Genomic DNA, 21,564 nt, shown 5'->3' on the forward strand with positions numbered 1-21,564 from the left:
TTGTCTGGACACTTCCCTCAAGGAGCATCTTTGTGGAATCCTCATTTAATGGTGCCTGTAACACCAACCACGCTGTTTCTGTCACATGTAGTGTGATATGGGATGGCTCTTCACTAGCTCATTGCTTTGGTCAAATTTATTTTAAAGCTTTTCTTGTCTTGGGAGCCATGTATCTGTGGGGATGTAGTGTGTGGAGGGGTAATGTGATCTTTTAGGTTTCACAACTTGGCAGGAGAAAGGGGCACTCTCAGCTTGTTTCCCCACCAGGGGATTTTTAATACTGCCTAAACCCAAATGCACTGCTCAGTGCTGAGCACATCAGGAAAGAGGAAGTTTTGCACATCTGGTAGTGTCTGTCTTGGCAACTGCCACCACACAAACCTGGTGCTCAGTGGTGTGGGACACACAGCACATCTGGCTGCCACGTTGCACCCTTCAGCATCACTGGGGCTTGTCCATCATGGCCTTGCAAAATTATCCTTCCTGGCACAAATATTGTTACCTGGATCACCGATGCTGTGGGACTGGATGTGAGAGCAGATGGGAGCAGATGGGATCACACGGGATCACACTGAGCCCGATGGGTGCCTGTTCCCTGCAGCTGCTGTGGCACCGGCCCTTGCCTGTGCCCTCTCTGCCCTGGCTTCTGCCCTCTGCCCCCCATCTCACAAAAATGTGATTCTGCCTCTGCACAGCCCGGTGGGCCCTCACACCCAGCTGTAGTAGGCAGCTGTCTCTTTTCGGGGTGCAGAGGGGTGCGTGGGGGGCTGCCCTTCTCCTGCCCAGCCATTTCCAGTGGGTTGGGCAGGTGGGTGGAGGTGCAGTGGGGGCTTGCATCTGTGCCAGCTCTTCAGGGCCATGTTCATGGTGCCCTGGTCGGTGATGCCCAGGAGCTTCTCGGCAGCTTCCCCTGCATCGGCAGGGGCTTTCCTGGGCAGGTGGCAGCGAGCAGCCACCAGGTCTGTGCTCATGCCCTCAAAGAACTGCTGGATGCAGACCTTGGCAAAGCTCCTGGCGTGCTCCGTACACGTCTCATCGAACAGCTTGCGCTCGATGTCGATGTAGTGGGACCAGTATCTGCTCTTCAGGAAGGCAGCCTGGCTGAAGCAAGGCCGAAGCGATCTGACCAAGAAAGCCAGAGTGGTCATCAGCAGCACAAAGCACCAGCCCAGAGCCTGCAGGGATGAAGGGGAACCAGAGCTGTCACAGGCAGGCAGAGCACATGCCCAGCAGAACCAGCCAGCAGAACCCCCCTGGTCTGCAAACAAGCCTGACTCCACTTTGGGCTGTTTGACACTTGGCTGTGTTTACACTGCAAAACTGGGCGAGGAGGCCCTACGAACCATTCACACTGAATTTTTGTTCAGTGCATCCACATAGGCAGCACCTCTCGCTTCTTGCCTCGTAGAGCATCAGCAGGCACTGACCATAAATTACACCAGGGCTGAATCCTGTGCCCAGCCCTTGGTCCTGCCTCCGACATGATGGTGCCTCACGTAGGTCTAGGATAGCCTGTGTCCTCTGACTTGCAGTATTGTCCCAGATACCCCCTGGTTTATGCAGCCGTCTTAGCTCTTTTTCCAAGCTGAACTTAGTAACATCTACTGTGAGTGGGCAGCAGTGAAAGCTCCCCTGTTAATGGGGTCTGACAGGAAGGGTGAGATGAGGACAGAGGCAGGACCAGTCTGTCTTGTTCACCAGTCTTACCTCAGGCTGCCTCCAGGCTGTACTGGCAGAGCTCGTGATGTTCAACCCTCCTGGAAATGCAGTCCCCTAAAAGAGCACCTGGGGGAAAGGTTCTGTGTGGGACCTCCTGTTTTTCAGCTCTCAATGCTTTCCAACTGGGGTATGCCCAGCAAAATCTGCTTTGTGTCTTTGGAGAAGTCTCTGTGGCTCCATTACTCTTAAAGGGGATAATCATTCCTGTCTGCCCTAAGGAGGTAAGGCAGAAGGTCTGCTTATAAATGGGAGTGTATGAGTGACAGGTGTTTCAAACCATCCTGTCTCCAGCATGGCCAGGAGCAGAGAGTTTGAGAAGAATTAAGCACAGGACAAGTGGTTAGCAGCACTTCTTCATTTGTGGTTCCCTGGGATGGCTAATAAACACACCCTGGCTGCTACCATGCAGCGGCAGAGACAAGCGGCAAAGATGGTTATCAGCCCATTGCTTGCACATAAGAAGCAAGAGCAACTGATGGGTTATTGGAGAGGGTGACAACCTACCAGCCACTGAGTAAGATCCATCTCAGCCCCTTCTGAGCTTGCTCTGAATAAATACATGCAGATCGTTTGGCTGTCACTGCTCTGCAGCCCTGGGCTGCCCAGGCAGGAGAGGGGGCCAATTATCAGGATGACCGACAGCTATAGCCTTTGCACCACACTGGAGGCATAACCCCACAGAGCTGAGTCTGAATACCTTGTACCCCTTCAAAATCACCCATCTCTCCTGCTGCAGCTTGATTTTAACAAGGAGATTCTGTTGAGGGAAGAGCTCAGGCTGGCAGTGCCTAACCCCAAGCCCCCAGTGAGGCTACAGCCATGGTGCCTCTTACCTGTGAGATGCAGCGCAGGTACCTGACGGCCACTTCGTTGGCAATGAGCTGCTGCCCATTGTAGATCTCCTTGCAGGGGATTCGGGCCAGGACCCGCTGTACCTCCCCCTGGGAGAGGCGGGGGTGGCTGGCATTGCCCAGGGTCTCCACGGGCACCGAGGTGCAGAAGGCACAGGTGATGCACTTGCCATCCAGCAGTGTCACGGAGAGCCAGACCGCGGGGGCGATCATGGCCCGCTGTGCCATGGAGCAGAACATGTAGCGCAGCACGGCCGGGTCCTTGCCCCGCTGGCCCTGCGGCCGCCGCCACTCCTCTGCCAGCATGGAGATGTTGTTGTTCAGCACAAAACCCAGCAGGAACAAGATGAAGGGGGGCACCAGGAGGATGCCCAGCCCATAGGCCAGGTTGTAGTGTGGCAGGCAGGGGCAGTTGAAATCAAAGGCTGAGTACATCTGGGTGCTGGCAAGGGCCATGATCCCACAGATGCCATTCATGAAGGACTCCTGGTTGGACTGGAAAAACTGGAAGATCATCCGAAACTTGTCCATCTTGGCTTGATTCCTTCCCCCACCAGGGTCCAAGCTGTGCCCTCAGTCTATTTCATTCTTTCAGATTTCCTCTTCAAAGATGGCATCACTAATTTTCTGTGCAGTCCACTGTTTCATTCATGCACTCTTACAACCCCACTATTTAAAGCCAAAAATTAACATTTCTTTCTGCTGATTTTGCTGCCTACAAAAGTTTAGAGTTTGCTTCCTCCTGCTCTTCTTTGGATCTGGGACCTGGGTTGCTTCTAGTTTGCAAAACCTGATTTCATGCTTCTCCACATCCCCATTTCTGCAGTCTCCCAGCCACCAGTCCTCTTTGCTGGAGGACGCAGGTGTTACCAAGGCTGTGTCCTCCCCAGAGCATTGTGTGCCCTGGGCAGAGTTGGCTGATTGGCCTCTGTGAGCCTGTTTGCAAATGCAGGGGGTGGGTGCTCCTCCCAGGACTGAACAGGACACCCCACCTCTGCAGTGCTGGCACACATTGAAAAACTGGATTCTAGAGCTTCCCCCTTCCCTCCGTGTGTCTGCCTTGCCTCAGCAGCATCTGAGGCAAGCACCTTGCAGGTCTGCCAGCTCCTACTTCTGGACCTGCTTCACTGGGAAATAACTCTTTTTTTTTCATTCTGCAGAGGGAAGGGAAAAGGAAAGGCAGAGGAAGGAGAGGTAACAGGCGGGGCTTGGCTTCCACAGCACAAATCTAAAAGAATGGATGGTGTTGATGGGACTGTCCTGCATCTCGGTTCCCAGTTCACAAAGCAGCCTTGGTGCACTCAGTTGCTCCCTCAAGCTGGCCAAAAGCTGGGGAATTACTGGGACTATAAGTGGCTGGAACAGATGGTGGCAATTGCTCAGTCGCTCCTGTCCAGGCACCACCTGAGCTGATGTGAGGATCAAGATACATCTGACTGGGTACCAGTGTGACTGCAGTGGTGGCTGTGGGACGTGTCACCAAGGGAAGCTGTATATAGGTGGGTGGCACACGGAAGACACAGGAGAGGTACTTTCCCCCAAGGTTTTGCAGTGTGTCCAGTGTGTCAGTGCTGAGCTAGGAAGCCAGACCAGGCTTTTTGACCATTAGTCAGTGCAGCAGGTTCTGAGTCTGCCCTGCACCAGGCCTGGGGCTCAGCTGATTATGCTGAGTTGACCCTGAGATGCCACTGCAGAGGTGAGCACAGAGCACGTGGGTAATACCTGAGCAGTCTTAGCTCTGCCTGCTGTGGAGAGGTTAATTGCATGATCTCATCAAATGGGAAGAGATTTTGCTGCATGAATATAGATGAGGCCTATTGTATTGCTAGCTAAGAGCTCAGACTGGCTTCTCTATTCACCTGACAAGTGGCTTTTTGAAGGGCAGCTCACATCAAAGCCTGTGTGAATCAACCCTGTAAAAAGCTGAGAGCTTTTTGATCTCCAGGAAACCCCTGCCTTTTATTAAACATGAATGAAGGGCCTGAGCCTGCTCGGTGTACAGCACCACAGTTCTCACTGAAGCCACCAACAGTCAGTGGGAATCAAAAAAGAGCCCATAGAAGACAATGCCTGGGTCTTTCTTTCTGTGTTGCCTTGTTAGGAAGGACTTTGTTTTCATGAGCTTCCCAAAAGAAAATTCACTCTAACTGACTTGCAAGGGAAGGCAGAGCTGATGATTCCTCCCAAATCCCAACTTATTTGTGCTCTGGAAACCCTGTCCTAAAAGAGATGGTACGTGCCCAAGTCCCTCCCTGGACCCGGTCATGCACCTGCACACCAAGGCAGACTCCCAGGTGTGGAGTTGGGGAGGGCTTTGCATGTCCCAGTCAGCGTAGGATATAGAAAGCACAGATGTGAAAGCAGTAACAATTCCCCTCAAGAGAGTTTAGGAAGTGACTGGGGAAACTATCTTTGCAGTCAGCTCTGTTGTTTAACAGGTTCTTAGCAGGTGAGGATCCCTAAGGATGTCATACGTATCTGCAGGTCAGACATCACAGCAGCCCTGAGACACAGACAGCCGCTAAAGGTTGTGAATGACCCTCTCTGCCCCAACTTCCACAGGAGGGCGCACACTCTCTAAAGAGCTGGTGGGAAGATGGAGATCGTGGGACCTCTGGAGATTTTTTGGTCCAGCCACCACTCTCAGCACAAAGCATGTTCAGGCTCACGTATAACTGGGATGTGAATATTTCCGTAGATGGAGGTGCCATAGACTTTCTGGGCAAGCCTTTCCATCACCCTCAAAATCAATGTTTTCTTCTGTGTAAATGAAATTTTCCTGCATTTTGGGTTTATTGCCTCTTGTCCTGGCATGGGCTGCCAGATACCACTTTCCACAAAGGAGAAGAATTCTTGGGCTTTAGAAGGAAACACAGCAGGAGACTCAGGGGGGCTGGGAGGAATGAACACCCGCAGCCCCAGCCAACTGAAGCTACTCCATGACCAGACCAGACTCTCCCAGAGCACGTTAACCTTTGTAGACCTTCAAAATCTATGGCAGCATCCTTAAGCCGTCCTGTTTTCTCCCTCCTGGTAAAAATAACAAATCTGTTCCTCTTCCCCCTTTTAGCCTTTCATATTTTGTGGCCACACTGGGATGACTTAAAACCTGAGAACATGGAAAGTAGCATGCAAATGGAGCTACAGACCTCAGCTGTGAGCATGTTAGGAAAATACCCAATTTGACTAATATGGGATGGTGAGTCCAAACTAAGCGGCATCCTCAGATTTGTGATGTCATGTATGATAAAAGTAAACCAGAGACACAATTCAAAGTGCTATGCTGATTTCAAAGAAGAGCTCAGGAGCTCCCTGGATGTAAAGAGCTCCTGGGGAAAAGACCACTGTGTTTTTTCCCTACCGGCATGGGCCACAGCTGGCTCTGTGCACCCTCCTAGCATATCCAAGAGAGCTCAGGGATTCATCCAGATCTGATTTTGCTATGCAAATAAGAAAAGCTCTGCAGCCCATCCCTCTGCACCCTGCAGCTCCTGACTGGGCCTCAGTGGGCAAAGGGGTGCAGCTCCCCATTGGTGGGCTATGGAGTTATTTTGCCTCCCAGTGTTTTACCCAGTACTTCCTCATTCTCTGGCCTGTGCATACAAATATCCTGGGCTGGAGATGACCCACCTGCCAGCAGCTTGACAAGTCAATTTGGGGGATTAATATGAATTTTTATTTTGATCCCGCATTTTGGATTTAGTCCCAATGTGGTGGCAGGTTCCTCTGCCCCTATCCCACCCTCTTCTTTCCTCCTGGAAGCCCTGCTTGCCCCACCTATCCATACCCAAGGAGATATTTCTTCTTTACTACCACCTCCCCCCAGCCCCTCCATGTTGCACCTCTCCCTCCAAGAGACAAAGTGGGCATAAGTGTGAGGTTCAGCCTGGAGGAATAGATGTGTCTGTTCTGGGTTAGTTTGCAGTAAAGACTTTAATGCATCCAAGCAGCAACGCTGGACAGAAGTACCAGTCAAACTGGCACCATGTACAATGGGGGCTGGAAAATGCAGGTGAGAAAGCAATTATCATCAAAGGCTCAGAGGTTAGGTTACATTCAAACAGTTTTGAAACTATGGATGGAAATGCCCAAATAGGTGTTGCAAGGATGATCCTCTGAATAGGTCAGTTTGTACTCAAATCTAGCAGGGGAGTGTTTAAAGTTTGTGTTCTGACTTCTCAGGCAGAGTCAGTGTGTCCTTTCCACCGCTTAGCACCAGTGCTTATGGCAGCTACTAAACCCCAGCATAGCCCTGTGGTTGTGTTTTGCAAAGCCTCCATCTCCTGTTTCTTCTGCAAATCCAACCCAATCCAATCCTTATTCAGAGGTGTCTTCAATTAAAGTTATGCTGCTCTGTGAATTTCAGTGTGTTGCCATATTTCATTTTTAAAATGCATGGAAGTATTGATGGGTTGTTAGAGGAAGGCAGAACAGTTTGGCAGCTGGGCTGGGGGCAGCCAGAGCTCTCAGCAGATGGGAAGACATAGGAGGTGGTTTTGCCTTTTTGAGTAAATATGTTGGTGTGGTACTAAGAGAGTTGCCAATTAAATAACTTCTGTGTCAGCTCTGATAACCCTTTGAACCAGGTTTCATTGGAATGGGCAGGAGCTCCTCACACCTCTGTGTGTGTATGGTTTATATGCAGCCAGATGCTGCTGCCATGGTTAAATCCTTCCTCAAGCCAGAACACTTTTATCACAGCTGTAAGAAGCTGCTAACTCTCTGATATGACAAACGTGCCCCCAGGGCCCTTGGCTGAGAAATGTCATTAACAGTGACTGCATCTGGGACCCTTGGACCCTCAGAACTGGCTGACTTTGGAGGTTTTGCTAGGCATGCCCTGGAGTGGAGCCTTTGAGTTGGCAGATTTTGGAGGAAGGTATGAGCACCACTGTCACCTGCCTGCCGCTGGTCCTTGCTTTGTGCAGAGGTTTGGCAATGCTCCTTCTGTGCCTGGAGGACAAAGCCCCCTTTACACATTGGTGTGCTGGGGGAATTTGGACTGGGTGCTGGCGTTGTCTGCCCTGGGCAGAGGGGATCTCTCTCGCACCAGGGGATGCCTCTGGTGTGCCTGGCTGACATCCAGGGGAGGTTTCTCATAGTACCACGTTTTCAGAAGTTTGTTCACCTGGCCCTGATCTGTGACAACCTGGAGAAGACCTTCTCCTCCTTCAGCCCCCTCTCCCTCCCTAGGCAAGCTGAAGCTGTGCAGTTTGATCTCTTTCTGCATGCTTTCGAAGAAGTGGAGGATGCATTTGTGAGCAAAGAGCCGGCTGTGCTCACAGCAGGTTTCCTCAAAAATCTTCTGCTCAATGTCAATGTAGTTGCTCCAGTGACGTGCCTGCAGGAGGGTGGCCTGGTTGAAGCAAGGTCTGAGCCAGCGGGCAAGGAAAGCTGCAATGATCAGGATCAACAAAATGCTCCAGCCAAGTGCCTGTGTGATAAGAAAGAAGCAGTGAAACAAGAGCAAGACAGACACAAGGACAGGCATAAGCTCTTTGCCTGTATCAGAGAGACAGGGAGTTTATGCGGCTGGAGGGGAAATGTGATGCATCTGGACTCCTGGCTTTGATCTGTCCCTGTAGTCCAGCACTCCACACTGCACCCAGAGGGTTGGTATAATTTCTTCCCAGAGAATATGGGATATTTATCTGTGCATGAATCATTCAGTAAGGATAACTGATTGCAAAATTGCCTGGAGCAGACAGGCATTTGCTATGAGCACAGGAGTACCCCAGGGAAAGGGGACATTAGTGCTCTCCTTTGGCATTTCCTTATCTCCAGTGATCTTCATCTGCCACCTATACTAACTCCAGGGCCCAGGAGTCCCCACTGCAGCATGAAGACAGCCCAGACTATGGGCAGCTCCCTTTGATAAGAAAGAAGGGCTTGTTTTCAGTGCCCTTCCACCAGTCCCAATGCCTGACCCAGCATTTCTATACCAAGAGCTGAGGCCAGTCAGGGCCCCTGTTGTGCCCTGTTCTGTTGCCCCTGAGCAAGCTGTTTTCATCTGTCTAAGCTTGCACTGTCCCCTGTCTGCAGGGTTGACAGTTAGAAGGATCTTTTGACACTGAACAGAGCTTTAGAAGACACAACATCTTTTGTTATCTGAGTTTAGAAGCTGCTAGTTCTTCTATTAAACCATTCATAATTTCTTTCTTTTTCCCTACCTGGCTCGAGATTATCACTCAGGATAGCAATGTTTGGAGGCAAAAAGAGGCACAGAGCAGCCTTGCTCCCAGCCTGACCACAATGAAGTGATGGCAAATCAAGGAAGAGCAGGAGCAGATGCCACATGCCTGGTCACCTCACCAACATGAGAGCTCTGCCAGCAGTGACCCACCTGGGACCAGCAGCGCAGGTACCTGGACACTGCCTTGCGGGACGTGTTGTTCCTCATGAGCTCGTCATCCTTGCAGGGCACCTTGGCCAGGAGCTGCTGCACCTGCTCTGTGCTCACATTGGCAAAGCCCACAAACTTCTGGGGGTCCACGGAGCCACTGAAAGCACAGATCAGGCATTTGCCATCGAGGAGGGTGACTACAATCCAGACGACAGGGGCAACCATGGCTCGCTGCATGATGGAGGAACACATGTACCTGGAGCAGCAGAGAGAGGCGAGTGGGTTAATGCTGGGAGCTTCTCCTCATCTAGAGCCTGAGGGATGCAGGCTGTCCTGTGCCAAGCAGTCTTTCCAGACCCAGGGAATGACTCCCAGGGCTGCCCTCAACATTGCTCCTGCTGATGCTGCTTCTGATCTGGGATGTCTTGTTGGTTCTGCCTCTCAGTGGAACCTGCACTAGCACAAAGCAGGGCTCTGTGTGCTGCCTGCACTCAGTGCACAGTCCCCTCACCATGTGCTGGCCTTGTCTGTACCCTTTTGTCTCCCATGCACAGATCTTTGTCAGCTCTCCCTTCTCTTGCATACTCACACTTCCTTTTCTCATCAGTTTCAATCTGGAAAATCCCCTTTTTTTTCTGCAGCCTTTCTTGCCCCTCTCTGAGCCAAGCTGTGTACTGCATAAAACTTTACATGTAACAGATGGAATATTATTCTCCTCACTCTTCCACCAGTACAAATTAGTAAAAACTCAGGTGAAGGGAGTGAGACCATGAGGCTTTTGATAAAGAATGACTGTGATGGAAATGCCACACCTTCTGCATATTTAAAAGGAAATGCCTGATGTTTTTGCACATGGAAGCCCCAGAAGACACCCTGTGAGTGCATGACAGGGCAGCAGCAATGCAGTTTGCCAGGGTGGTGGCATAAGCCCAGGTGTTGAGGTGCTCCTGCTCTCCTTAGCTGGGATGGAACGAGCCTGCCTTAATTTCTGCTGGATGTAAATGCATTTCCCATACCCCTGCCCCTCTAGGGTCATGGGGAGAGGTCTCAGGAGATGAGCTTACTAGAAAATTAATCTACTGGGAGGATCAAAGCTATGGAGAAAGACAGCTAAACAGGAGGTGAGAAGAGGGATGTCACTGCCACTGCAAACCCCACCTGATGACAGCTAGGTCCTTCTTCCTGTGCCCCGGTGGTCGCCTCCACTCCTCCAGCATCACCAGGGACTGTCTGTTGAGGATGAGGCCACACAGGAAGAGGATGATGGGGGGCACGAACATGATCCCCAAGCCATATGCCATGTTGTACTGGGGCAGGCAGGGGCAGCTGAAGTCCAAGCTGGTGTACATCTTTACACTTGCCAGGGCCAAGAGCCCACAGATCCCGTTCATTACAGACTCCGAGTTGGATTGGAAGTACTGGAAGATCATCCGGAAACGGTCCATGGTGTTCTTTTGGCCAGGGGTGCTCCTCCTGGGAAATCCCTGGGCTGCCCAGAGGAGCCTGTCTCCCTCTGTTCCTCCTTTTGCTGCCACAGGGCAGGGGATGCAGCTCAGATCCCAGTCAGCAGGAGGATGAGGATGGAAGAGAGCTGCTGTGGTAGGGGGAACACCCTGTGCTGGGGCTTCCCCACTGGCACACAGCTCTCACAGGTCTGTCTCTTACCCAGTTCTTGTCTTCCAGGGCAGTTTTCTAGGTGAGCTGATGGATACAGCCTCCAGCAGCCTTTTTTTATCACGTTGTTTTTTATTTTCAGGGCTGTCTCACATGGCAAGCAGTCACAGCCTCCAGTAGTGCCTGGTCTCTCCCTGCAGGAGATGGTAACTCTCTGTGGAGAGCCATTGGTGGATGCCTGCGAGCTGCTCTCTGCTGATTGAAGCCTATTGAGTGATTCACTGCCCAGGAGAAACCAGGTAAATCAAATGAGCTCTTCTGTGTTCCTGCTGCTGCCCCACTTCTCTTTGCATGTCCCCAGCCCTGTGTGGGCAGGGGGGAAGGCAGGGAGCACACACCTGGCTCAGTGTGCTGCAAGCTCAGATTTCCCTATGGAAATGGGCTGAAAGGACCAACCCTCTAGTCAAGAGAGCTTTCAAAGCCTGGAATGGCACCTGGGAGCAAAGGCTGCTCTTGGCTGTGCATCCTATGTATGCTGGGATATTTGTACCATACCACATCCATGTCCCAGGCTCTTGCACTGGGGCACTTCTGGCTCCCCATCAGAGGGCACGATGCAATCAGAGTAGCTGGTTCTTTTGTCCCATGGGACTGGGTTATCATCTTCATCATCTTTTTGTCTCAGAAGTGAATTTTACAGATAAATACAAGTTGTTGCCACACAAGGAAGTTCTGGGTTTTTTCCTGACATATTGAACATAATTTTCCTCTCCCCAGCTTTCCTCTGAAAACACTTTCAGATTTCTTCTCAGCTCAGGTTTCCAAATGCATTTGGGAAAGGGGAAGGGAAAAAGGGTGTTACTTTTAACTATTTCATTAAAAAAGAGAGGAATTCTCTCCTATCTGCCAGCACTGGGGTTTCTGCCCATGCTGTCTCCCGCTGGTTGCCTTGATGGGATCATGTTGAAAGGATCAGCAGGGAGGAGGTACCTGTGGCTGTTCACAGGCACATACAGATGAATCACAGATTAATGTAATCTCCTCCAGTCTGAACAGCAACTAGCACAGTTACTTTAATGAAATACATTTGCTCCAACCATAATATTTGTGCTCTCCTTTACCTGAGAGTGAATTGCCTGTTAATGTTCATCCATCAGCAATAAAAACCCCTGGCTAACCAGCTCATGTTTCCATTTTGTCATTATAGGACATCAGGACCCCTCCACATTGCTGTTATAGGGCATCATGACCCCTGGCTGAACTCCAGAGTTGATTTTTAGCCAGGGTGCAGCCGGTCTTGGTTCTCAACTGCTTCAATACATAGTGGGTTTCTCATTTAATGGCTTACATTTATGTGCTGACTCGGCTTCAGAAAGTGTTGTGCACTCTCTGTAGAACAATTACTTGAGAAAAAATCATTTTGCCTTTCTAGCTCTCCTGGGCAAAAACATAGTAAAGGCTAAATAGTTCCTTACAGCCCAGGAAAATAAGACATAAAAAGAGTAGGAAACATCCTCTGGACAGCACGATCTACAAGGGAATTTTACTTCTCCCAGGTGCCTCTAACCTGGATGTTAGAGGTCTGTAAAGGATGCCTCAGGGTAATCACTGTGCTTTGTTGTGATTGGGATGTCACCAGAGATTCAGTTGTTAACTCCAGAGACATGGAGTTGTTGAACTGTAGAAGAAAGGGAATATTCCTGAAATTGCAGAGAAAGACATTCAGAGCTTCCTGGGGAAAGAGAGAAAGGCCTGTTGAGGTAAGTAAATTGCTAGAGATGGACAAGGGTTCAAAATGTTTTTTAAAATTTATCACATTTGATTAGTCAGTTCTTAGGGCAAAATGAAGAGGAAACAAGGATTAAAATAATCTATCTCCTGTCCTCCAGCAAATGGACCTGCCCCTGTCCCAGCAGTGTAGTCTGAGCCTGCTGAGCCCTGTGAGGCTGCTGTGAGGCTGCCTGCATCTCTCAAGGGCACCATCCTCAGAGGAAGGCAGCTGCTCCTTGATAGCAAATCTCCCAAACCATGCTGGAAGCTATTGTTTCTCAGTGCGTCTTTTGGAGGGCCACGCTAAACAACCCTTTGCTTCTCCCTCAGCATTGCAGGACACAGTGCAAAGGAGGGAGCCTCCCTGCCTTGCCCTTCATGGGACTAAAATACCAGCTGTAGGCTTTATGCATCAGGAGAGGGTGGTGGGTCCAAGTGTAAGAAGTCCCTCTAGCTCTGGGGACAAGGATGATTTCATCACCAATTTTGAATTGGTCATTTGAAAGAGGGTAAGTTCAGCAGGAAGGTGTGGTTGGTTTTGTGCCTGAGCCTGTGATCTGGAGCAGCACTGATGCTGTGCAGGTGTGGCTTCTGGGGGTGTGCACACCCAGAGCAAGTCCTTATCCTTGTGTTTTGGTGGGGGGCAGAGGCCAGCAGTGCCGGTCACACTCCAGTCTCCCTTTCCTCTGCTGGGACTGGACCATCTTTCCCACAGGAAAGCCAGTGTCCAAGAACAGACATTTCACCCATCCTGAAGCTTGCTCTGCAGGAAACTGACTGTTACCAATAGCACTTTTCCCAGCAGTAGGGAAAGACCCACAGGGCTCCTCCAGGAGCATTCCTGGCCTGTGGCATGGGAAGTGATGGGTTACCTCACAGAGAGCCATTGGCAATTATTTATAACTGACAAATTATTTAATTACCTAGACTGATTTTTTTTTCTGTCCTGAATGTGTGCCTCAGGCAAAACATATTTAGAAAACCGTTACATGGATTGGTCAACTGTTCCTTAGATGATGTAAGGGCATAAAAAAAAAAACACACACACATACACAAAGCACACAAAAAGAAAAAAAAGGACTTATTTTCCCTTGTTAAAAATGTGGGGTTGTACTATCGACCTGAAAATGCTCAGCAATTCTGACACCCACCTAGAGGCACTGTCCTGCTCTGAGGGGTGCTGCAGTCAGGGTACCCCCGAGCACCACAAGTCACTGAGCTATCACCCTGCTCATTTTTGTGCCTCTGCTGCTGGATGATAAATCAGGATGCAGAACTGGCCCAGCACATTCACAGACTGCAGGACATGGCTATGAAGTGAGTTTAGTTCTGATTGTGTGTTTTTTCCCAATGTCACCACTCATGTTGGAGGGATGTCATCTCCACAGGGCGTTTGGTTAAAACAAGCACTCTATAGCCACAAGGAGCAGGTACCAAGCAGCGTGTTCCTTGCCTCAGTTTCCTTTTACATAGTTAAGAGTGAATCCACATGAATCCCTTCTCTGGGTACTGGGAGGGTGAGTAAGTCACTGGTGAAATGTCACATCCCTGGATGTAGGAGCACTCATGCTTTCCCAGGTCACCACGGGAGGATTGTGGTCCAGTCTCTGTTTTGGGCACCTCTCAGCTGCTGAACTGGAAAACCCCTTCCACCTGGCTGCATTTATTCAGAGGACAAGGATTACTGCTTTTTCAAGGCTTAGAGGAAATTTTTCACCTTGTGTTTGAGTGAAGGCCATTGCCACCATAAATGACCTTTCCCAGCAGCAGTGCCTGCAGAACATGTGGCTGTTTCTCTGCAGCTCAGGTGAGCCTGTTCCTACCCTTGGGCCCACAGGGAGACACCCTGAGAGCCTGTCTATACTTGGCCAGCATGTTGCAACTGACTTTTATCTTCTCTGGCCTTTTTTGAAACAGTTTGGGGGCCCAGTCCTCCACTGAGGACAGCAGAGCAATATGATTGCCTTCTTTTTTCTCCAAATCTGGCAGAGGATTTTACTCCTCACTGCCAGGAAACCATTCAGCATCTTCAATTTATCACAGCAGAAGTCACCTTCCACTTCAACTGCCCCTGAAGATGGACATAGGCTGAATTTCCTCCTATGCAAACTTCTGATGGTCACTGGCAGCAGTGACAAATTACAGCTTTGTTGGCTCCATGGGCAGGGACCACCTGAACTCTGTGATTCTGTGGGTATCTTTGCACAGCTCTGTACTCTGTCCAGGCTAAGTAAATAATGAGTAATGACCATTAAATGATTAATGAGATGCTAGCAAAAATAATGGCAGCATTGTAAAATGTAGTTTATCTTCACTAACAATGTTTTCTGGAGGTTAGATATTCCTGTGTTCTGCCTTGTAACTTCATTAAAGCACCAACATGCAGCTGACTGCCACTGAGGAAATATGTGGCTTAGTTATGTGTTGTTCTTCTTAAGAGCTCATTATATATTCCTGTCCTGGTCATTAGCACTTTGCTTTTTGGCGTACTTAGAAGTCTTATTTCCTGATCTCTGCATTACCCCAATCTTGACCTAATTCACACCGTTTCTGACTGAGAGGGAGTTTTGTAAGGCCATTTATCTGCTTGGCTTGGAGCTGATGCTGCAGTGACATAATTTGAGATAGAGTCTCTTCCTAGCTAAGAGGGGATTAGGGAATAAGGTGGAGAATGAAGAAAACAGACTGATCTCTAAATATTGCAGCTCAGAGAGTTTTCAGACTTTTTTTTCTGATTTGCTAGTACCCACATATCTACTGATGTTTAGCTAGGGGTATTATTATGTATCTTGTTTTGTTTTTGGTCTCTTTTTTGTTGTTGGTTTTGTTTTGTTTTTGCCTTTTTTTGTTTTGTTTTGTTTTGTTGTTGTTTTGTTCTCTTTAGACACTCAAAATTAAGCTCCAGCCCTGAGGAATCCACAGTTTACAGCATGAAAACCACTGATAACAAACTTTTCTTGAGAGATCAGTTTGTCTTCAGTTTGCAGAGGTGTTATAGAGACTGTTTAGGTGTTTAAAAGGAAATGGAAATTGAGTGACAAAACCCATCTCAGTACTGTGACTTTGGGCATCTGTATTTGGATTTAAGGCTGACCTAGTCTTTGTCCAGTGTGACTACTTTAGGAAGCAGACCACATCCTTCAGTAGCCTTAAAAGATTCATGGCTTTTAAGTCAAAATTTCTGTCTGTACTGTGTTATTAATTCACCAAAACCCCTTAGGTAAGTAATATCTAAAAATTGATCACAGATCTTTTGTAAGGAGTGATCCTATATTTCTCTAATTTGTGTGTCAGGAATGGAAAAACTTGTAAAGATAGAAAAATTTGTAGATAAATTTTGCTCTTTTTTTCTCAATTTATTTATTTATTTATTTTTACTCGAAGGATTAAGCACAGCTGACTGTGTTTTGCAGTCAGGCACGGGGCTGTGAGGCAGCATCCCAGTATCACTGCTGTATCCTGGGGTGCAGGGGCTTTAAACTGGGGAGTGGAAGGTGCCTGCACGCAGAGGGGTTAGAGCGGGGGGGAAGGAAGGAGGGGAGCAGAACAAAGCCTCGAAACGGTGAGGAAACAGCTTTTCTTGGTGCCACAAAAAGCGATGCGTCGGTGTTAAGCAGAGTTGGAGAAGAGCGAGCTGGTGTCCTTGTCCTGAGCTTGCAGAGGGACCCGCCACCACAGAGCGGTGCTGCGGCTCCTCCGGCGCTGCCTTCCGTCCCTCCCCTGCGCTTCCCGCAGCACTCAGAGACCAGAGGGAGGTGATTCAGGAGTGCTGAGCATCCCTGGAAGTGGTGCCGGGGGACCAGCCCTGCCAGCGCTGCTGTGGTGCGCTCAGGGATCGGGGGGCAGAACTCCCACAGCACCGATGTGATGCTGGGGGCTGGAGCACAGGGGTCCTTCAGGATGCTTGGGCTCATCTCATGTATGTACCTCTACTACAAGTCTTTATGAAGTTTTAGCAGACATCAGGCATTTTCTGGGCTGAAAATATGCTAGAGCAATCTTGAGCCTTCCTTATGTGCTCCAAATAAACTGCAGAAGGAGCTGAGAGCGAAGTAATTCCACTGTCAGGGCTGGGTGGTGGGCAGGATCCACTCCTCTCTGCTGAAAACTATAGAATCATAGAATATTGCCAGCTGGAAGGGACCCACAAGGGTCATTGAGTCTGACTCCCTGCTTCTCACAGGATTATCTGCAATTAATCAGGTGTCTAACAGCATCATCCTGATGGTTCTTGAACTCTGTCAGGCTTGATGCCATGGCCACTTCTCTGAGGAGTATATTCTGACTGACAACCCTCTTAGTGAAGAACTTTTTCCTAATGTCCACTTTGAACCTCCCAAGATCTGCCTCTAGGTATATCTGCAAATACAGAGGTACCCATAAAATAGAACTAGTCACTATGGGGATTTTTGTTTTGGTAGACCTTGAAAAAGACTTGCAAAGGGGGAAAATAACCACAACATTCAGAATGGAATCCATGAAGCAGAGTTTCCCAAAAGCAAGGTATGCATGAAGACATCATAAGCAAAACACTACAGGTATTTTCTTGTTGCAAGAAGATCCAGTCTCTCTCCGCAGGTGTTAAAATTCATTTGTCTTGGTGTTCCTTGGTGCTCTGAGGTGGGAACTTTATTCTTCCAGTGCCTCGTGTCTCATGTGAAGTGATGGTTAAAATCCCCTGTTCTGACAGAAGGAAATATATCAGTATTTAAATTGGCCAGGGTTTGGACTTGGATTTGCTTTAGGTTTCCTTCAGGCACCAGTACTAATCTGAACTTGCCTCAGAGTGAGTCAAAGATGGAAAAAACTCAGCTAATTGCGGCATTTCTCTGCAAAGCTCTCCAAACCTTCTTTCCCATCAGAAGGCAGCAGTTGCATCCTTGGACAGCCCCTTTGCAGCCGTGCTGGAGCCGCAGCACGGATCCCCAGGACAGAGCCCCAGCACGGATCCCCAGCACGGAGCCCCAGGACGGAGCCCCAGGACGGATCCCCAGGACGGAGCCCCAGCATGGATCCCCAGCACGGAGTCCCAGCACGGAGCCCCAGCATGGATCCCCAGCATGGATCCCCAGCACAGAGCCCCAGCATGGATCCCCAGCACGGAGCCCCAGCACGGATCCCCAGCACGGAGCCCCAGCACGGATCCCCAGGACGGAGCCCCAGCACGGATCCCCAGCACGGAGCTGCCGCTGCTGCTGAGCCGGGCCCCGCTCGGGCGGCAGCTGCGGCCGCTGTCCCCGGCACGGAGCCCGTGCGAGCAGCGCTGAGCGCCTCTGACAGCTCTCTACCCCTGGCTGCTGCTGCTTTTGGAAACGCCTGCTCTTCTAGAGAAACCTCTCTTGTTCTGCGGACTCCTGTGGAGAGGGGGGCCTCAGCTGGAGAGCAGCCGTACTTTTAGGTGTTCATTCAAGAGATAACAGGATTGTTTAGAAAGAGGACATCTTAATAATCCAGGCAAATATCAATGTTTTCTCTCATAGCTCTTGTCCTTATTTGGTACAAAGGAGCTTTCTCAAGTATCTGGGATTCAGGTAACAAACAGCTTAATTGTCATGGAAGTTGGTAGAGTTTGTTACCCACACACACAGACTGCTGTCTGGCCATTAGCTCTTCTGCAGAGTAATAGGTGACCTCCAGTCCTAAAAATCTATGTTCTGGTATAAAAATGCCATTTCATTTTCCTACTTATGCCAGGGCCACCTGACCTAAAACACACATCCCTGAAGCATTTGAAGAAAGTTGGTGCTTCACAGTAGCTGCAATTCATCTTCCAGCAGAATTAGAGTCCTACTTCACAAAATTGTCTTGTCATGTAGCTCTTGTCTTTATCTGTGTTTATAACACACCTGGACATCGTTAATCATCCTCTCTGTGTATATTTATAATATTTGTTTGGTGTTGAACACTGTGAACACAAATACAGTTATCTGCAGTTATTCTGACTTTCTCACAGGAAAATACCATCCTGACTTAACTTTCTCAGGGGGTCTCTCACCAGCAGCACATATTCTCTGTGATGGCAAGAGACTTGTGGATGATTTCTGTGGCAGACTTCACTTTTGCTTGATCATGATAAATGGGAAATTAACAAATCCTAGGAATCTCAGGATGTTTAGTCTTGAAGACACAGTTTTTCTTTCTCTGTTCAACTCCCATTTCATCTCTCTCACACATTCTGACTTTTGAACTTTTTTTCAAGCTTAAAAGCTCAAGCTCTCACAACTTTTCAGAGGGAAGATTGAAGGAGGAGGTGTCTGCAGGTGGGTTTACTGCTGCATTGCTGGGCTCTGGCAGGTTCCTGCTCACTGCCTCTCGCCAGATAATCGTGAGGAGTAATTAATGCATGCTCTTAAAAGAGGCAGTTCCAAGAGAGAAAAAAACTTCCTCCAAAACAGCAAGTAATCTTATAGAAACTGTAGGGCAAAACCCACCAACCATTCCAGCTGTACCACCATCACTACCACTCCAATCCACCCCCTGACAAGCTTTTGTAAAGAGCTAAGGAGAAAAATGTGCCATCATCAGAGACAGATGGTTCATCACAGAAGAGACTCTGCCCTCTCTGTCCTGGGCCTCCCTGCAGAGCACAAAATACCTTTTAAAGACAAGATTATGGACTGCAATTTATAACTTTACTTAATACTAACAATCATGGACTCAGAAGAAATGGTCTTTTAAGGTACACTACAATTTTCCATATCCTCTGTTCCAAGCTAAATTCTTATGGTTGCACAGACAGCAATTACCTGCAGTGCCTTGTGTTCTGCAGAGGATAATCATCTTCTCATGCTGCCTTTGGTAACATCCCTAGCTACTCCTGCCTTTCCAAAGCAAATAGCTAGAATCCCACCATGTGGGATGATGGGATCCTGTGGTGTTGTGACAGCCACCCCTCTGCTCCTTGGGATTTATCTGCAGTAACAGGGCTTTGGGAATGGGCCTTTTCCAAGAGCTCTGAACACCCCTGAACTGTTCTGTGTTAAGATCTCCTGAGGAACTCAGTGTCTTGGCTTTGGTACCACACACAGACTAAACATGCAGTTGTAAATTAATCCCTGTCTCTTCATCAAGATTTCTCATGGCCAGACCCCCATGTCCCCCCTCACGTTTTCCCCTCCCTTCTTGTCTCTAAACCTCATTACATTGTCACTTTCATTTAGCAGAGCCCATCTCTACAGAGTAACGTGCTGTAGTGACTCTGAGGGGCACAGAAAACATTTGGGATCTACATCAGAAACAACGATGGAGTGACAGCATAGGTGAATGAGGAGCTTCATGAGAGTGCTGATCCCTCCCTGGCTTGGTCTCAGCCAGAGTCCTCAGCAGTTAGAGGCTTTCTTGACACCAATTTCCCAGCCATGAAGCATCACCTTCAGGCCAGCTCTGTGCCTTTGACCTGTTTCTGGTGCTGACCTGCACTTTCCCAGCCATCTGGCCTTCCCAGCCTCATTGTCAAGAACCACCCTTGCTCCTTAGGAGTAAATCATCTCTGCGTGATTGAAGATGATTTTGAGGGGAACCAAGCCAGCACACAGTGGCTGCAAAGCAACCACAAACTGGCTTCTCTGGCCCTGGGTACACACAGCACCCAGATCTGACTTCACTCGGGTGTTTGCTGGCTCATAGCCTCGGCCCTCCGCCCTGGGCAGCAGAGCAGAATGGTTAAGCCATAGAAGTGTAAGGCAGGGATTGCATTTTGAGGTATTTCACACTATCACCTTCTCAGTCTCTGGCATGATCATTGTTTTATTGCCTGTGTGCTCTGTTAGCTATAAGTGCACTCTGAAAGTAGACAGAAGCATTGCAGATCCAGCTCTTGCTATCTAACTCCTTCCTAAATTGAGGATAGATTCCATCATAAAGGTTTTTGACTGCTGCAGAGATAGAGACAGTGAAGAAAAGAATTGCAAGAATAAAAGCAAAAGGAAAAAAGAGTAACAGCAAAAGCTTTGGCAATTGGCCTTAACTGCTATCAAGGCTGTAACTAGGGCCTTGACCTGTTCCATTTGTGCAGAAGGACGAATGATGGAACTACAATTCATAAGTATCTACTTTGCCTTTTGGATCAAACAGAAAAGTATCTAAGAAACTGCACGGACATGGAACTTGCAACTCAGCAAATTCAGACTAGAAGTTGTAGGATTTTGACAGTCATTAAAGCATTGCAAAAATTAGCCTAATAGTGTAATAGCTTTTCCTTTGTTTGCAGTCTTAAAATTAAAGGGAAATTTGTTCTCTAAATGTCTCAGAGACATTGAAAATATTGTCAGTAATTCAGAGGCGGAGATGCAAAATTTCCTTCTGAATCCAGTAGCTATAACTCATGCAGAAGCTTTTAGAAGAGATTATAATGTCAGGAACATGTTGTCAGTAAATGAGAGCTGAAAATCTGTATCTGCTCATGAAGTGAATAATGATGGGTGCTGCTCAGTTACTGGGCTGTGATGCTGCCTGCAGGATTTTGGTGACAGCGTGAACAATGCGAGTGGTGCTGTTTGAATTGGAGTATTTATTCATATGGAAAGGGAATATTTAGTCCTTGCATCCCCATTTATCAGAGCCCAGTGACAGTATCTGATTTCATATTGTGATCTGTTATGCAGACTGGAAATTCTGAGAAAAGAACAGATCTGTCAGCAAGATTATTCAAATAAGTGCTGTTGGGGACTTGTGCTCTCCCCTGTTCCTCCCTGGTTTAGTTGAGCATTTCAAGAGAACAGTTTTGATTCTCATTCTAGCTGATCCTGGCTGTTAAACCAAAATTAAGGCTAATATTTGTCTGGGAGGTTAATCCTCACTGCTGGGACCAGATTGTATCCTTGGAAAAGGAAATAGTTGTGGCTGATTTGCTGAATGCAGCAGTTCATGACATTCTCCTGGTGGGAAGTGCTCCTCATCATGATGCTCTTTAAATTGAGAGTCAGTGGAGCTTTATGATACCAAACTTGACATTTCTGAGTTTGTGCTGGCTGGCTCCCACTATTTGCATCAAGAAGCAAGGAGAAATGTTGACTTCAGATGCTACCAGCAGGCTACAGATCCAGTGCCACGAGCAGCACTCTGTAGAATAGGTAGAGAGAGCTATTGCTGCAGTTTCCAGGTCATCTTTTCGAGATGGAACTCCCTGTGTGGACCAGGAGGGAATTCATGAGCAGTCTCAGCCTTTCTGGGGACCTCTGAGGGTGGTGTTCAGCTCCAGGGACTACACAGGCCCTGGCTGACTTGGATGAGAACTCGTCAGGAGGACAAATACTGAACACATCCTAT

General features: G+C 48.6%; 2 protein-coding genes across 2 annotated transcripts; both read right to left on the reverse strand.

Moving 5' to 3' along the window:
* Nucleotides 1–702: 702 nt before the first annotated feature.
* Nucleotides 703–3,244, reverse strand: CALHM1 (calcium homeostasis modulator 1). Its single transcript, XM_038141692.1, has 2 exons — nt 2,553–3,244; nt 703–1,175 (listed from the first exon to the last, which is right to left on the reverse strand). The coding sequence occupies exons 1-2, from the start codon at nt 3,099–3,101 to the stop codon at nt 708–710; spliced, it is 1,017 nt and encodes a 338-aa protein (XP_037997620.1). The 5' UTR covers nt 3,102–3,244; the 3' UTR covers nt 703–707.
* CALHM3 (calcium homeostasis modulator 3) lies at nt 3,238–10,358 on the reverse strand. The gene is made up of 3 exons (XM_038141694.1): nt 10,072–10,358; nt 8,914–9,169; nt 3,238–8,004 (listed from the first exon to the last, which is right to left on the reverse strand). Exons 1-3 carry the CDS (start codon nt 10,356–10,358, stop codon nt 7,543–7,545), a joined length of 1,005 nt encoding a protein of 334 aa, XP_037997622.1. The 3' UTR covers nt 3,238–7,542.
* Nucleotides 10,359–21,564: the final 11,206 nt, after the last annotated feature.

The sequence above is a fragment of the Motacilla alba genome, chromosome 6, assembly GCF_015832195.1.
Source record: "Motacilla alba alba isolate MOTALB_02 chromosome 6, Motacilla_alba_V1.0_pri, whole genome shotgun sequence".
Classification (NCBI taxonomy): Eukaryota; Metazoa; Chordata; class Aves; order Passeriformes; family Motacillidae; genus Motacilla; species Motacilla alba.